The sequence below is a fragment of the Polypterus senegalus genome, chromosome 14 (genome assembly GCF_016835505.1).
Source record: "Polypterus senegalus isolate Bchr_013 chromosome 14, ASM1683550v1, whole genome shotgun sequence".
NCBI lineage: Eukaryota > Metazoa > Chordata > Cladistia > Polypteriformes > Polypteridae > Polypterus > Polypterus senegalus.
Genome location: NC_053167.1, coordinates 115,299,504 through 115,316,821, shown reverse-complemented (window position 1 = coordinate 115,316,821; position 17,318 = coordinate 115,299,504). Strand labels below are relative to the sequence as shown.

At 38.1% G+C, this 17,318-nt stretch overlaps 1 protein-coding gene across 1 annotated transcript in view; it reads right to left on the bottom strand.

Moving 5' to 3' along the window:
- The window catches only part of aspm (assembly factor for spindle microtubules), a 56,001-nt gene that overhangs the window by 25,065 nt on the left and 13,618 nt on the right, over window positions 1-17,318 (bottom strand). Inside the window, exons 12-19 of the mRNA XM_039734896.1 lie at window positions 16,443-16,588; window positions 13,278-13,363; window positions 12,948-13,157; window positions 11,353-11,557; window positions 10,952-11,097; window positions 9,848-9,976; window positions 8,726-8,908; window positions 674-4,642 (exon numbers count right to left, since the gene is read on the bottom strand). Of these exons, the coding sequence (XP_039590830.1) occupies window positions 674-4,642; window positions 8,726-8,908; window positions 9,848-9,976; window positions 10,952-11,097; window positions 11,353-11,557; window positions 12,948-13,157; window positions 13,278-13,363; window positions 16,443-16,588 (5,074 nt within the window). The remainder of the gene's footprint in view (window positions 1-673; window positions 4,643-8,725; window positions 8,909-9,847; window positions 9,977-10,951; window positions 11,098-11,352; window positions 11,558-12,947; window positions 13,158-13,277; window positions 13,364-16,442; window positions 16,589-17,318) is intronic.

Below are 17,318 nucleotides of genomic sequence, written 5' to 3'. Positions count from 1 at the left end.
AAACATCCCAGTGTTAGTAAAACAAGCTAGCAGGCTCTCTGGGCATCGTCTCGTTGCACGACAAATTGCAAAATTTAAGAAAGCGCAGTACACTACACTGCACTGCAGCTCTTCTTCCCTTGTGCAACATACATGTGCACAGAAACTCTAACCCATGTTTCCTATTAAAAAGACAAATGGACACTACATTTGATTCAGTATTAAACACCTGCGTGGTACTCATCCAGAAATACATAATAGATGAAATGCGTTTGTCAAGGTATTAGAATGCTGAATAGTTAATGTGTACCATTTGGAGAGGCGGGGATGTTGACCAATTTATATTAAAATTATTGCTAAGAAAGAGTCATTACTGAATAAAAATAGGTAAGACTGGATCCCAAGGCCAAAAAGGTTGAGAACCACTACTGCGCTCTAAACTTATCTTTAACGTATGAATTTTTTTTCCCACGGCCAAAATTATACCCTTGTCTTATGACCCTGCTTCAAATCGGTCTCCAACTATAGCACATTTATCAGATATGTTTTAATAATTAGTGAAATTACTATCCATGGGGCTATAAACAAGTGCAATCTTTTCACTGACCATAAAGCATTTGACAAAATTATTAGTAACAAAGGCATATAGTACCACATCAAATGTAAAATGAAAAAAACATCTTTTGAAAAGTACCTGTATTACTGTAGCACTCTTCAGAAGTCTCTTGAGTCTTTGTCGTGCGATGAAGCCCCTAATTCTTGCTTGCAGCATTTGGAGTCTCTTTACTGTCGTAAGGTAGGCTAACCTTTGTTGTTTCATTATCAAGAAGGCCCGGTAATGTTTTTGCAAGACCAGGGCAGCCCTCCTGTAGCTTTCACATTTTCTTCTTGCAATATAGGCCCTGTAATGAGCTTGTATGGTAATGGCAGCAGATCGAAGCTCTTTGAACTTCCTTCTACTAATGGCCATTTGTAAGAACGACTGAATTTTGCACGCTGCTGCTTTTTGCTTAGCTAGTTTCCTAGCAGCTAATCCTCGAAAAACTGATTGTAGCAAGATGGCTGCTTTTTTCATTTCCAGGTATTGGGCTCTTTGTAACTGGGTTTCTTTACAAGATCGGTACCACTTCTGAATTACTAATGAAGAAAAGCACATTTCTTTGTAACATGCCCTGGCTTTATAGCACTTAAACGCTGACTGAATGACAACTGCAGCAGCTTTTTGACGCAAGAAAGCTCTCCTTTGGACATACATTTTAAGAAATGACTGAATGTGCACTGCGGCCGTCTCACGGTGCCCCAACTGCCTTGCCTGCCAAGCTCGGAATGATTTTTGGATACAGACCACAGCTTGTTTTGTTCTGTGATATTGCTCTACTTCAGAAACTTTCAGTTTCTGTGCTCGGTACCTTTGCTGCAAAACTACAGCTGCTGCACGCAACTTTTGAAAATCCCACCTTTGTTTGTGCGCTCTAAACCAGGCCTGTATAATCACTGCTGCACAGCGTATTTTAGTCAATTCCTGACGCACCTTCATACCCCTGTAGGCGGACTGAATAATAATTACACTCTTTCTGTATTTTAAAAAGAGGTTTCGTTGCTTTTTACCTTTAAGGTACGTTTTGTAATAGGTCTGTATCATAATGGCTGCCAGTCTCATTGCTTTGAATGGAATTTCTGCTTTGTACATCCTGAAAGCAGACTGGATAACAACTGCAGCCCTCTGTTGCCGTTTCAATGTTTTCCTACTTTTCAATCCTCTGTAAGCAGCTTGTAGAGTAATGGCAGCTGTGCGCAAATCGTGATAACTATTTTGTTGCTGCCTTGCCACTATAAGTGCTCTATACCTTCTCTGAATGGTGACAGTTGCACATCGTAGCACCACATATCTTTTGTGTTGTAAGTAACATCTGTACCTGTGCTGGATAAGCTGTGCAGCTGCCTGGATGTGCTTTAGGTGGCATCTGGCCTTCATGCCTCGGAAGGCAGCCTGAATGCAAATGGTAGCCCTTTGAATGGTTTTGTATTTACCGACTTCAATGTTCCTTAGAAGATTTGCTTTGAACCTTCGTTGGACAACCATAACTGCCCACTTCAGTTTTTTAAACTGAATATAATGTCTCCACTTACGATAATGTGCCTGGATCACCGATGCAGCCCTGTGCCTTTCTCTGAGAATTCGGCGATCTCTCATGCCTCGGTATGCAGACTGGATGAAAATAACCGATTTTTGTATGTGCAAATATTTTTCCTGCTCCTGCTTCCTTTTCAGATGGGCACGATAGTTTACTTGAATAATGGTTGCAGCTAGTCTCATTGCAAGATAGGAACATTGAGCTTTGTGCATTCGAAAATAAGCTTGAATAGCAGTGGCTGCGACGTGCTGTTGCTGTACCATCCTCCTCAGTTTAACTCCTCTGTATATGGATTGAAGTTTAATTGTTGCCTGCAGTAGTTGAACATATTTTTGACGCTGAATTTGTCCAACAACCATGGCCCGATACCTCCTCTGGATGTGTATTGCGGCAGTCTTCTGAACATGAAATTTGGTTTTGGCTTTAAAAGCTTTGTACGCAGCTTGAATTTTGCAGGCGGCCCTGTTACGTGCCTGCAAACATTGACGGACTTTCATACCGCGGAAACCGGCCTGCAGTGTAACAGCAGCTTCCCTCAAACGGAGAAATTTTACTCTTTGCTTTTTTCCATAGGTGTAGGCCCTGTATGCCTGTTGTATTCTCACAGCTCCCAAACGCATAGCCTTCCACTTCCTATGCAACACATAGGTCCTGTAACAGTTCTGTATCAATGCCGACGCTTGATGTTGCACTTGAAGCCGTCGCCTTACAGTCTTTCCTCGCCATGCAGCCTGAAGTTTCAGGGTACAACGCCTAACAGCCAAGTATTTCTCTCGCTGTCTGCCACCAGCAAGTTTAGCTTGGAAGCGTTTTTGAATGAATACGGTGGCATTCTTTAAAGCATGGTAGTTTTTCTCAGCCTGGTATCTCCTGAAACATGCCTGAATGACCAAGGCAGCTTTATGCCACTTTTGTAGTTTGGTGCGCACAACCTTGCCACGGTAAATTGCCTGTATTGCAATTGAAGCTACCTTTAATTTTCTGTACTGTACTCGTTGATGTACTCCTAATATGCAAGCTCGGTACCACCGTTGAATCTGAATGGTACTCTTCTTTATTTCCAAAAACCTTCTCCTTAATACACGAGCACGAAATGCTCTCTGTATTACACTTGCTGACTTATGCAGACGCTTCAGAGTTTGACGCAGCCTGTAACCTCGGTAGGCTGCCTGCAAGCACATGGCTGCTGCTCTGACCCTTAAAAATAAGGTTCTGTATGCAATCCCTTCTCTGTAACACCTGTAATGCTTCTGAAGAACAAGAACAGCTTTATACTTTGAAAGATAGCAAGCGCTTTCCTTTTTCATTCTGAATGCTGATTGAATTTTAACAGCTGCTATTCTACATGTCCGAATCTGTTTTCTCACAACATAGCCTCTGGCAGCTGCCTGTAGGACAATGCAAGCCTTGCGCTTTCTCTTGAATTCAGCTGCATGAACAGTACAAAGCTGATTGGCTCTTCGAGTCCTCTGTATATATATTGCTGTATTTCTCAGCTTTGTGTAACGTTGTTGTGTTTGCGTCATCTTCACATAAGCCTGGATTGTAATGGTGGCCTGTTTCAGTTTCAAAAATTTCTTCCGGGCAACATAAGCACGGTAGACAGATTGAATTCTCACCACAGATTTCAGCATATGCCTCCTTCTCCTTGCATGCCATCCTCTGCATGCTGCCTGAAGTACAATAGCAGCCAACTTCATACTCTGGAAGCGTTCTCTCACTTTTCTGCCAAGGGTGACAGCTCTGTAATATGCCTGGATTAAGGAAACTGATCTTTTAAGTATTTGGTATCTCCTTCGAGCTTGCCAGGATCTTACATGTGATTGCAAAATGACAACACTCTGTCTTGCAAGCAAAAACTGGGTCCTCTCTTTTTTCATCTGCCAAAATGATGCAATCACACAGGCAGCTTTAATCTGTCGGTAGATCAAGCGCCCTTTCATTCCTCTGTAATATGACTGGATGACTACTACAGATTTATGAACAAGCAAGTATTTTTGTCTCTGGGCTTTACCAAATACAAATGCCTTATAATGCCTCTGGATGGTAAGGACAGCAGTTCTCATTTGATTAAATTTTCTTCTTGCCATACAGCCTCTAAACCACGCCTGAATTTTCACAATTTTTCGTTGAATGTTCATGAAATGCTTCCGAATGCTGTACATACGGTAATATGCTTGTATGTGAATAGCTGCCACATTTCTTTTGGCATGTACTTGGGAGCACCACCGTCGAAAGCAACACTGTATAACCGAAGCAGCCAAGTTCTGTCGTGCCAGTATACGGCTTTTCCATCTTCTGTAACATCTTCCAATCAATACAGCTGAAGCCTTCAGAACTAAATAGTGCCGATGTTGTCCTTTCGCTAATAAATTGGCTCTGTGCAGTCTTTGAATAGTAACAACCGCCTGTAGAAACTTCTTATATGCAGAATATGCAATTTTCATCCGTACCCGGGCTTGTAACATGATAATGCAGCATTTAATGTGCTGATAGCGCTTCATGGCAGAATATCTCTTCCAATACGCCTGTTTAACAAATAAACAAAGATTACATATAAAAACCAACATTGCTACTCAGAATTAACTGAAACCTGGATGAAGAAATTATGGAACCAGAGGAAACACCAGAAATCAAAGGAAATTAGATAAAATACACATTTTTGCAATATCAGCTGGCAATAATTAGTTACATGCAAATATTTTTGATAGGACATGTAAATAACATTAAATTGTAGACACAGTCAACTGTAAATATCTTATGCTGCATCAGAAAAATTTATAAATCGAAACCTGATATTTTTTGATTACGTAGCCAAAACATTCTATCAAAATTAGACTTCTCATAAAACCACATGTTTTTCTCTCTTAAGGCCTTGTCATATTTTATGACTTCTCCAGCTATTTTCAGATGTAGCCCTCATTTACATAATCTCAGAAGTATCACAAGCAGTTGGCAGGGTACTCCCGTGAAGCAAGTTGCATAATGCGACATACGCAGTGATTCAGATCTGATTTTGTCTGCAGTCATTGGGGTGGGCTCTGTGTACATAAGAGCTGACAAGCAATGAATGTCTATCCAGAAATAGAATTCATAGAATGCAGCCAATGAAGAATAAGAAACGTGTTCAGGAACTCACAAACTGAAGAGAAGCTTGTCTGTCACATATCCCATGTATTACGCACCACATCAGAATGGAGAAACAGAAAAACAAAGGGCTGAGATTGCAGCGGATTGTGCGATTGCTGGCAACCTTTAGTATAGCTCCAGCTTGGTCAGGCAGCACATTACTGGCCATCACAAAAAGGGGCAAGAACAGCCACTAGGACACGGCCAATGATTTTCAGTTGTGTTATCGGACGTAGCTCAGTGACAAGATGAACAACAGTGAACAGCAAGTCTGAAATACAGAACGACTGAAATCGCATAACATGACTTCGACTTTACACTTGCATATATAAAGTCATCAATGACAATTTTTTCTGAAAATAAAATTTATTGTTTAGTCTAAATGTATTGTAAATAAAATGTCTTTCCTAAAATAGATTGCCATGTGTAACGTGGATAAAGAATACGATTTTCCAGGTGTTTATTTTGCCTATGTACTCGATCTTACTCTGTAATGATATAAAACTTCAGTACCATACTTAGATTTCATACTAGTACATGGAACATTTAATGAAACAAAAAACCCAAAAGTAACATTAAAGTAACAAAAATAGCCATTGTAATGAATCAGATAAATTCATAACAAAAGAGACATTACACTAAAAGTAACGGAGCAAAATGAAGAAATATGACTGATGCTTACAGAAGAAAATACGTGTTACCCATTCACTATTTAATTGCTGGGATTATGACAGACTGTCCTTGTTCTTATAATAGCCTTTTGGAAAGGACTTTTTAAACTGAAGACATGCCACCCGGACCCGATTTCATTGGTCAAGAGCCCAGTCTTCATTTCAAGTTTTTCTTCCTGTGAAGCTTTAGGTTTAGTGTTTATGTGTATCCTGACAATTATAGCAGTAACTATTTAAGAAAAAAAAAAAGGTATACTTTTTGCACGTTTTGAGCATATAAATGGATAACTGACATGTGGATTATGCGACATTAGTAATACAATATTTTAGTTTTCCATCAATGTTTTCTCATTTTTGTTGTTGTATGGCATTGGTCACTGCTGCCATTGATTATAAACATCTTTCTCTTCATTCTGCATGAAAACATGAGATTAATTTTTTTTTCCTCTGTCAACCACACAAAAGTATATGGAGTAATATTAAAAAGTATAATTTTTGGATGCAGTATCCATAAAGTATAAAGATTTTGTTCTGTATTTGCATTAGACAAAACTTTAATGCATGAAACAATTTAAAAAAGTATTTTCTTGTGGACATATTTTTGCTGTTAGAGTGAACAGTTTACTTTGGAGTTAGCAAACATTTCTAATACCATAACTGGAGTTTTAGCTGAGACTTAATTTTTTGCAGCAGAAAAATTCATACCAAACACTCACACTGAAGCGTGCTTTTAACTTCTTCGATAAAGCCAAATAAACTGGAAAACAAAATTAGTACCAGGCATTTTCTTTTCCCGTTAATGCATGACAACTTAACCAAAGCCAACATATACAGGGAGTGCAGAATTATTAGGCAAGTTGTATTTTTGAGGATTAATTTTAATATGGAACAAACACAGTGCTATCAGTCAATCCAAAATGTTAATAAACCTGAAACCTGAATGTTTCACAACGGAAATGTGAGTGTGAACATCATCAGGGGAATACATATGTGTGCACAATTATTAGGCAACTATTAGTGTGCAGATTTATTATGCAACTAAAGGAAAAATGAAAATTTTCCCATCTCACTTGTTTATTTTCATCTGTTATAGTGAGAATAATAAACAAACACCTCAAAATTTACAAATAAACATCTCTGACATTTCAAAAAATCAATCAATCAATCAATGACCAATATAGCCACCCTTCTTTCCAATAACAGTCATAAGCCTTTCCATTCATGGAGTCTGTCAGTTTCTTGATCTGTTGACGATCAGCTTTTGTGGAGCAGTGACTACAGCCTCCCAGACACTCTTCAGAGAGGTGTATTGTTTTTCTCCCCGTAAATCTAGCGTTTAAGAAGTGCCCACAAGTTCTCGATAGGGTTTAGGTCAGATGAGGAAGGGGCCATGTCATTATTCCTTCATCTTTAAGGCCTTTACTGGCTGGCCACGCAGTGGAGAACTTCGATGCAAGTGATGGAGCATTGGCCTGCATAAAAATCATGGTCTTTTCCTGTATCACTGTTTGAAGAAAGTGTCTTGAAAAACTGGCAGTAGGTTTGGGAGTTGATTTTGAGTTCATCTTCAATGCAAAAGGTCCAACTAGCTCATCTTTAAAAATACCAGCTCATACCAGTACCCCACCTCCACGTTGGAGTGGAGCTCTGTGCCATTACTGATCCACAGGTCCATCCATCTGGTCCATCAAGAGTCACTCTCATCTCATCGGTCCATAAAACCTTTGAAAAAATCTGTCTTCAGATATTTCTTGGCCCAGTTTTGGCGTTTCAACTTATGTTTCTTGTTCAGTGGTGGTTGGGTTTCAGCCCTCCTTACCTTGGCCATGTCTTTGAGCACTGAACACCTTGTACTTCTGGGCACTCCAGGTAGGTTGCAGCTCTGGAATATGAAAGTACTGGAGGATAATGGGTTCCTGGTAGCTTCACGTTTGATTCTTCTCAAATCTTTGGCAGCTAATTTGCGTCTTTTGTTCTCAACACGTTTCTTGCGACCCTGTTGACTATTTGCAACAAAATGTTTGATGGTTCTGTGATCACACACCAATATCTTAGCAATTCCAAAAGTGCTGCATCCCTCTGAAAGACTTTTACAATTTTTGACTTTTCAGAGTCAGTTAAATCTCTTTTTGGCCCATTTTGCCTGAGGAAAACTAGCTGCCTAATAATTCTGCACACCTTGATATAGGGTGTTGATCTCCTTAGGCCACACCCTCCCTCATTACACAAATACACATCACCTGACGTGCTTAAATCCAATAAGCATTCAAGTTAATACAGCTTGGAGTTGGAATATACGCATTAAAAATGATGATATGGTCAAAATACTCACTTGCCTAATAATTCTGCACTCCTGTACGGTTATAAGAAGGGTTAACTCAATAAGATTATTCACAATATTTTAAAAGAACTGCTACATTTTTGAATTATGAAATCTTAAGATTGACCATTTTAGATATGCTTAAAAACCATATAAATTTCACATAATTAAAATGGTACTGAAATCTCAACATGTACCAGAGACAGAAAAGTAAGTGGGACAGTAAATGGAGGTAGGTTGGTGCAGTGTCAAAGTAAATCATAGTAACACTAACAACATAGTTGGTTAAAAAAATGGGAGAAAATGAGAGAAGGAAAAAAAAAAAAAAATGCAGCGATATTCTTGATTGTGCTTTCATTTAATAATACTACTACATTTTATTTATATAGCACCTTTCATTTACATTATAACAAAAAGACACTTTTACACAACAGGCCTTCCATTTGAGTATCTAAATATCACTTACCAACAAAAATCAAATATATATTTACCTGAATAATTGTTGCAGATTCATTCTGGAGTCTTAAGCGGTCCTCCCTGGCTTTCTTTCTTACCAAATAGCCTCTCCAAAATGACTGGATAATTATTGCTGCAGCAATTTTCTTCTTTTCTCTACGCTTACTGAGAAACTTGAGAACAGCCATCTGAATGATGCAAGCAGCACGATTTCTCTCCTAAAAATTTTCAATTAGTATTTAATGAACCAAATTATTAACACATGCAAAATTGCTTTTATTGCATTTATTTCTGATGTCCTAAAAATGTAAAGCTTCCAATGTATTGCTTATATGCTCATTATATACTTAACTAAAAACCATAAATTGAATTCAAAATGCACAGTAAAAAAAGATTCACTTAATTCAACAAAAATATCTAAAATTCACACACTATCATACTATGTTGCTTATTTCCTACTCCTTGTTTGGGTTTAAGCATTATATATTACCATAAAAAGGCATGTAAAAGAGATGAGAATATCGTGAAGCTACAAATTTTTAAGAAACATACGTAACACCGTGCAAAGGAAACTACCCGCTTGTAATGCTTACCCCTTCTTGTGCAGTTTGTGTTTGTACTTAAATTGTTACCATTAAAGAAAGTCTTCTCCAAACCAAACTTGTAAAAAAATCTCATTTATAAATGTAACTAATTGTATGCATAAAAGTATAGAATCCTTGAAATGTTGTGATGTTTTCCCAACTTTGCAGACTAATTTTCTATTTTTTCTTTTAAGGCTAAATCAGACCAAAACTATTTTTAAACCAAACTAAGATACAATACTGAATAAAAATTAAATTACTCATATTGAATATTGCAGCCTATTCCCAAACTTCAGAAATTCTACAATTAATAAAGTCGAATTACACAATGCAATCTAAGTTATAGTATTACGCAATAACAGCTTCTTCAACCAAAACAATTTTGGAGAGCTAAGTAAGCAGGCGTAAATTTCCCCTTGGGGATTAATAAAGTATCTATCAAAAATTTTGTAAGGGTAAGAATTAAAGGTTTTTGCATTCAGCATCAAACTGGTTGACTTCCTTTCCAGAGCAATTCACCTAGAAAACTAAAACAAAAGAGTAAAGTTGTACACATGTAAAAATGCTGAATACCTCATGTTTTTTCTGCTCAAACTTCAGTTTATACTTCCGCCAAGCTGTCTGGATGACTCTTGCTGCTCTTGTCTCTTTACACAAATCCAAAAGACGCGTACAAAGAAATGACAGGTAACAAATAACCACCTACAATAAATAATAGTTTGCAAATTATTTTTAAAATTGGAAAGAGAAAAAAAAAAAAAAAACACCATCTCATAGCATAAATACCAATCTGCTTCTAAATTCATTTGAGTTAATCTCAACTATGATTTTAGTTAATGACCATCCTCCATAGGTTGACTTCTTCTATCAGTCAGTCAAAGGGACACTGTTTCTCTTTTAGGTATCACAACCCACTTTATCCCCCCCCCCAAAAATGCCCTTGTTTCCCTGTTTGGCAAGTGTTGAGATGGGGCTGGTTGCCCCTGTTGGCAAGTCGAGCACAATGATCAAGAATATGGCAGAGTTCTACCCCCTTGGTGAATCTATTGCAATCATCAGAGTGGTGGTAGTAGTTGGGTTTGGGGGGCTAAGCACATTCATTACAAAGGTGGGCATGGCCACCTCCACCTTAGTGAAGCAAGCACAAATGTGAGGTGGTAGGTCCCTTTTGGTGATTTGACCAGGATTGTGAGATGAGGGGTGAAAGTTAGGGATTAGCCAACATCGGAGAGGGTTATTGAGCACAAAAGTTGAAACAGCAACCTGCCGCAGCCCACTACCATTATAAACAATAGCAATTTGTGACAAACATTGGGTCAGCTGAAGTCACAAAATCTGCTGGAACACGTGACAGGTTTGAACCACATTAAATATTTGTTTCCATTTTCCACTCCTTGTTTTGCTAGGATGGCCTAGGATTCCTCACAAACTTGTACGGCACAAACTGGGATCATATAAAGAGTTATGCATTAATTACATACAGTACCCAATTTCATAATTAAGCAGACACTCTCAAATAGTGTTAATTGTGTATAGTTTGTGGTGTTTATGGTTGACTCATGTGGAGTCGATTCACAGGAATAAAAGACATTTGCTGAATATTAGACTGCTATGTGGCATTTATAAGATGTGAAATATGAAAGATCAATACATTATCGATTTAAGGACAAAAATTACCTTTTCATTTGGAATTGTATTTGACATATCCTGGGAGTTAATCATTGCTGGTACACCTCCAAGGTTTGAAACAGCATTATTCACCAACTGAAAGTTGGTCATTTCATTCTCTAGAAGTTCTTTGAAATTGACCGATATTGTACTGGCTTTTAAAAAAAGAAGCATAAAGTAAATTTAAAAAGTTATAATGTGCTACATGCTGTTTAAGCATTATGGTTTTTTAAAGAATTAAAGACTTCTGCTACATTATACAAGATGGACATAAAACTCATGTAGCATGGGCTCTGGGTCAAGCCTTTGATATTTGATGTTTAACATGCCCAAGTCATATCCTGTTTGAACATGTACATGGGTAAATTACTTAAAATGACAATTTCAAAATTACAAAGCTACTCCCTTACTGTCATTTAGCTCCTGACAATTCAAACTGCTGTCATCAGAGTCGCTAGATGATTGATTAAGACCAATGGTACCACGATGTCCACATTCAACCGTCTGAGTAGTCTTCTGACTAATGGCTTCCATTGTCAAATAACTGGGGTGATAGTAGTTAATAAGAAAACACAGTACTCTTCCATCTGAGAAAGAGACAGTAAAGTTTTCAACCTGAAAAAAAAAAAATTGTCAAAAAGACTGCAGCCATGGCAACACTACACAAACTCTGGAGAAAAACCATTACTGAAAACATTTCACTTATTGCTTTTATACATGAAATTATCCAAGCATGGTTAACTTGGCATAAAGTGACATTCTGTGATGTACAATGACTTACGGTTCATTAAACTGATCATCAAGAATCTCATGCTGAAGGCTAAACTGTTACTTTACATAAAGATTTTTTAAGTTTGATTTGTAAAGAGACTGTTAGGTGAGGCAATTTACAACATTTATGCCTACTCTTTGACAAAGAAACTAAGCCTAGCATCAGTTTGTGTATTGTAAAATATTATAGAACAAATAGTAAAAATGCTTTAAGTATAGGACAGCATGCAGCAAATGTGGTTGAAGCACCAATTCACCAAGTTTTCCCCAAATCACAAAAATAAAAATCTCGAATTGTAAATGGGGCAGTGATCATTTAAAGTCATGTGGATCGTATGGGTAGAATGTGAATCAGATTATGGTGTAGTAGCATTTAAAAAGGATCTAACAAGAACACAAATGTGTTGCAAACTAAATTCTAATCCAAAACACTGACCTGTGCTAATATTTAAACATATTGAATATGAATTCATCCATTCATGTAATTATGCTTTTACTGGTTTATAAATTAATGATATTACCCGATTTTTATTTTTTATAGTACCATTAAAACTATTACTTGCAGTGCACTGTTACTCTGACATACTGTAGCATAAAAATATGGGCTTGCTTAATGCTTTGATAGTAGTGTTAATATCTGAAAAAGACTACACTAATAACAGCAAGGAGCAACTGATTACTAAAAAGTGTCTCCCAGAAAAATTAGACTAGTGCTGGTGGTGCTGTCCACTTCTACTTCGTAGCCTGCCTCGAAAGACATGGAGTAACCAGTAGAGCAGTACCATTTTTCTTATTATAATTAGGATTACCAGTCTAGAACATTAAGTTGTAGTTATGAATGCAACATTCATTCACAACGCAACCTAAATTCAGGAATACAGATCGATAACAGAACTGTGCTGTTAAGCGTTAATCAGTAGACTATGTTCTTTCTTTATTGCTTTGTTGACTATTACTCCAGAAACACAAAGCTATAGTCTGAAGTCTAAGAAATACATTTATCTAGAGTTGATAGGACAGGAAGCCGTATAAGATTATAGTATGTACTGAATATACATTTAAAGTAGGTTTATTACGTCATGCGCATTATTAGATCATAAATGGTCACAACTTTATGCAATTATGGTGTTTTATTGCAATGTTTGGCAGTAAATTACTATGTATCTGGATTTTGCTTTTACTTGATGACTAAAGAGGGGTTTAAAAAAGGATGAGCAACTGAAATATAACTTACTTTAGTATTGTAGAAAGCACATACTGCATTTACCCACTCCATCAACAGCTTCACTTTAGTGCCAGAGTCTAATCTGGCTTCAGTATTTTCCTTTAGGAAAGCTTTTTTTGAGTTTGACTGAAGACCTGAAAGAATCCGCTGCAATTTTTGGGCTCGTCGAAGAAAATGAATTTCTTCACACAGCTGCTGTTCGTCCAATAAAATTTCCACCTATTGCCATATTACACAACATAAAATGCATTACATAAAACAAATTTAAATTTAAAGAAGTTTCCACAGACAAGAAGATTAAAATACCAAAAACTATCATTAATGGATTTTACAGTATACCTGAAATGTGAAAATGATTCGCCACAGCAGTGTTAGAGTCTTCTCTCTATGTCCATCCACAATATCTTTGGATTCAATTGCAGCACCTAAGAAAAATAAGATTTTAGTTCAGTTTTGACAGAAATCAAATAATCTTACTGATAAAAGGAAAAAAAATAATAGCAAATGAGAAATTAAGATAATGGGTCTTATTAGGCCAGGTTTATACTTTAAGCGACGCAACACATGCTCCAGCGGATGCTACTGGTACGCAAGTGTTTTACCGTTTATACACTGCTCACAAAAATTAAAGGAACACTTTAAAGAAACACATTAGATACATCAGATCTCAATATGAAGTTGGATATCTATACAAATAACGACAGGGCAATGTCTTAGGAACAAAAGGATGCCAAGTCTTTTAATGGAAATAAAAGTTTTCTGCCTACAGAGGGCTCAATTGTGTAGACACCCTAAAATCAGAGTGAAATGAAGATGTGGCAGGCTAGTCCATTTTTTCAAAAACTTAATTTTTGCTACTCAAAATGCTTTTCAGTATCTTGTGTGGCCCCACGAGCTTGTATGCATGCTTGACGTCGGGCATGCTCCTAATGAGACGACGGATGGTGTCTTGTGGCATTTCCTCCCAGATCTGTATGAGGGCATCCCTGAGCTGTTGTACAGTCTGAGGAGCAACCTGGTGCGCCTAATGGACGAAACATAATGTCCCACAGATGTTCTATTGGGTTTAAGTCAGGGGATCGTGAAGGCCATTCAATTGTTTCAATTCCTTCATCCTCCAGGTACTGCCTGCATACTCTTGCCACATGAGGCCGGGCATTGTCATGCATTAGGAGGAAACCAGGACCTACTGCACCAGCGTAGGGTCTGACAATGGGTTCAAGGATTTCATCTCGATACCTTATGGCAGTCAGAGCACCATTTCCTACGCAGTAGATGTCTGTGTGTCCCTCCATGGATATGCCTCCCCAGACCATCACTGACCCACCACCAAACCTGTCATGTTGAACGCGTTGCAGGCAGCATATCGTTCTCCTTGTCTTCTCCAGACTCTTTCACGTCTATCACAGCTGCTCAGGGTGAACCTGCTCTCGTCTGTAAAAGTACAGGGCCAGTGGCGGACTTGCCAATTCTGGTGTTCTTGAGCAAATGCCAGTCGAGCTCCACGGTGCTGGGCAGTGAGCACAGGGCCCACTACAGGATGTCGGGCCCTCAGGCCATCTTCATGAAGTCTGTTCCTGATTGTTTGGGTAGAGACATTCACACCAGTGGCCCTCTGGAGGTCATTCTGTAGGGCACGAGCAGTGCTCAGCCTGTTCCGCCTTGCACAAAGGAGCAGGTATCGGTCCTGCTGATGGGTTGAGGACCTTCTACGGCCCTGTCCAGCTCTCCGAGAATAACAGCCAGTCTCCTGAAATCTCCTCCATGTTCTGGAGATTGTGCTGGGAGACACATTAAACCTTCTTGCTGCAGCACATGTGGATGTGCCATCCTGGAGAAGTTGGACAACCTGTGCAACTTCTGTAGGGTTAAGGAATCGCCTCATACTGCCAGTAGAGATAATTACTCAAGCCAAAACTAGCACGAGTGGAAAACCAGCCAAAAAGATCAAGAGGGAGAAACTTGAAATGACCTCCACATGTAAAACCAGTCCTGTTTTGAGGAAGATTCCACCAGGTGGCAGTGCGAGATGATATCACAGTGAGAAAACGTTCAGCTTCACTGTGTTGTGAATCGCCTGAAATACAAGCACACACATACACCTGTGCCATTTTTGTGTCACCAAATCCCCAGATCCGCATATCTTTCGAAGAAAACCGGAGCACACTGTGGAAACCCACCAAAAAAGCATGCAAACTCCAGCAGGGACCTCCCTGTGAGACAGCAGTGCTATAGCTCTGCCACCGTGTCACCCCCATGTGTGTAATCAACAACAGTATTCATTATTTAAACAAAATTAATGATTTATCTGTAAGAGGTAACATTCATACTTTAATGCATTTCATCATGAAAGTATAAATCTAAGGATTCTAAATGTGCAGAGAGTTGGAATATCATATTTAATGTGTTCTATGGGGTGATCTATTACTACTTGCCCCAGCTGTCAGGTCTGGAGGAAGCCCCTAAAGCAAGTAGCTATTAACAACTGGGTAGGTTTTAAGATGACGTTTACGACGGTCTACTTTAATGATAAAGTAAACTATGAAATTAAACTGGACATTTAGAGATTAAAGCTGAAATTTCCACTTTAATCACTAAATACACCTTATTTTTTTTTCCTTTATGACTCAAATACAGCATTGTACATTCTGTTGCCATTGTGAAGGTGAAAAAAAAAAAAAACACACACACACAACACACACACTACAGCACAGAAGATGGTATGCGTGACCTTTTAAAATTTATTGTGTCATTACGGTAGGGAATATGTGACACTTGAATATAAAAGCACCACGAATGCATTTGTATATCAGCATTTTGGTTTACCACATCAAACCATACATCTAACATTGAAGCACGCAGATCCATCTCGTAGGATCCTCAAAGCTGCTTTCTGTCACATGAAGATAGTAAACAGAGACTCCGACGTCACATTCCAACTTTTATCACACTTCAACTCCAACCTTTTGTTGGCACTGTAACTTTCGCACACGTTGCGCTAATTTCTGAGGACCTGCTTTGAGGAATGCTAGGAACACGTGACAGCCATGATGCGTGCGCACTCGCGTTCTGAGTGTGAAGTGTAAGTGAGCCTTTGTGGGCATGTATTATATGAATTGCATAACAGAAGATCGGGGGAGACAGAAAACAAAATACACCCTGAATTTGGATTATCATTATTTAAAGTGTAAACACTATTATTAATTGTGGAAGAGAGGGGGGAAAAAAACACGTGGGTTTTGCAAAATGAGCAACGCAAGACTTTATGGAAATTTTTGACATTGTTTGCTGTTGTCCAGTATTACTCAAAATATGTTTCCATTCAATCAAAAATCATTGGTGTCTTTGTTCTGCATTAAAGTATACAGTTAATTTTTTCCCCCGCCTATCACTACGATCGATATTGGAAAAGAGACATTTAAAAAAAGTTTTGGGTGGAGTATTCTTTGAACAAAATTTTTTTTCTCCTATTTTCAGAGAAGACAGACAAAAGCTTTATTTTACCATGTTCATCCTTTAGGTCAACTCCTTTTGCTTTCAGGACCTGAAGAGCAATCTCAACATTGTGCATCTTTTGAAGACGACTAATGACTGGGACCCTGAGTTTGCTGGAGAGGCTCCAGTTTTCTGTCAACAGCTCTACAATTCTCCTAGAAGAAACAAAAACATGTATGTTGTCGAAATTTGAAAGCCACACAAATGGGATTTAAAAAAAAATGTTCCTTTTATGAAAATAAGTGATAACTGTAAGAATACAGAGAAACAGGCTGCAAAAGTAAACTTACAGCATACAAACACACTTTTTAACTGGACATCTAAATGGTAGTGTGAGGCATTTCTTTACGATGAGCCCATATAACTAAACTGAAGCTACAATATATTCAAAAAGGACATATTGCTTACACAAGGTCAACAATATTGACTCCATAAACAAAACTGAATATGAAAAGGAACTGCAACCATAGCAGCGAAATTAAAACAAAATATACAGGTCAGTCTCAGAATAGGCAGGGTCTAAACAAAGACATTCTGCAGATACTATACTGAACACATAAAATACCCACAATTTATCTTTTCAACTAAATTTCAGTTAGTCTTCATCTAGAGACTTCCATTTTTTACTTACAGATGAAGAAAACTAACTTTGATGTAGATTAATTGGATGAATAAGTAGCAGCCGGCACCAATGATGAAGAACAGTAGTGCACAGTATAGACTTTGTCCCCGTTTTTAATCAGTTTGATCACTTTTATGCATATTTCATTGAGTATAAACAGCAGCATATGTAGCTGCACAATAAGCTCCGAAGTTGGTATGTAGCTTGATCAGCAGCTGAGTTTAAATAAATGGAAAGAACTACTCTTTGCAACTTCTACCATT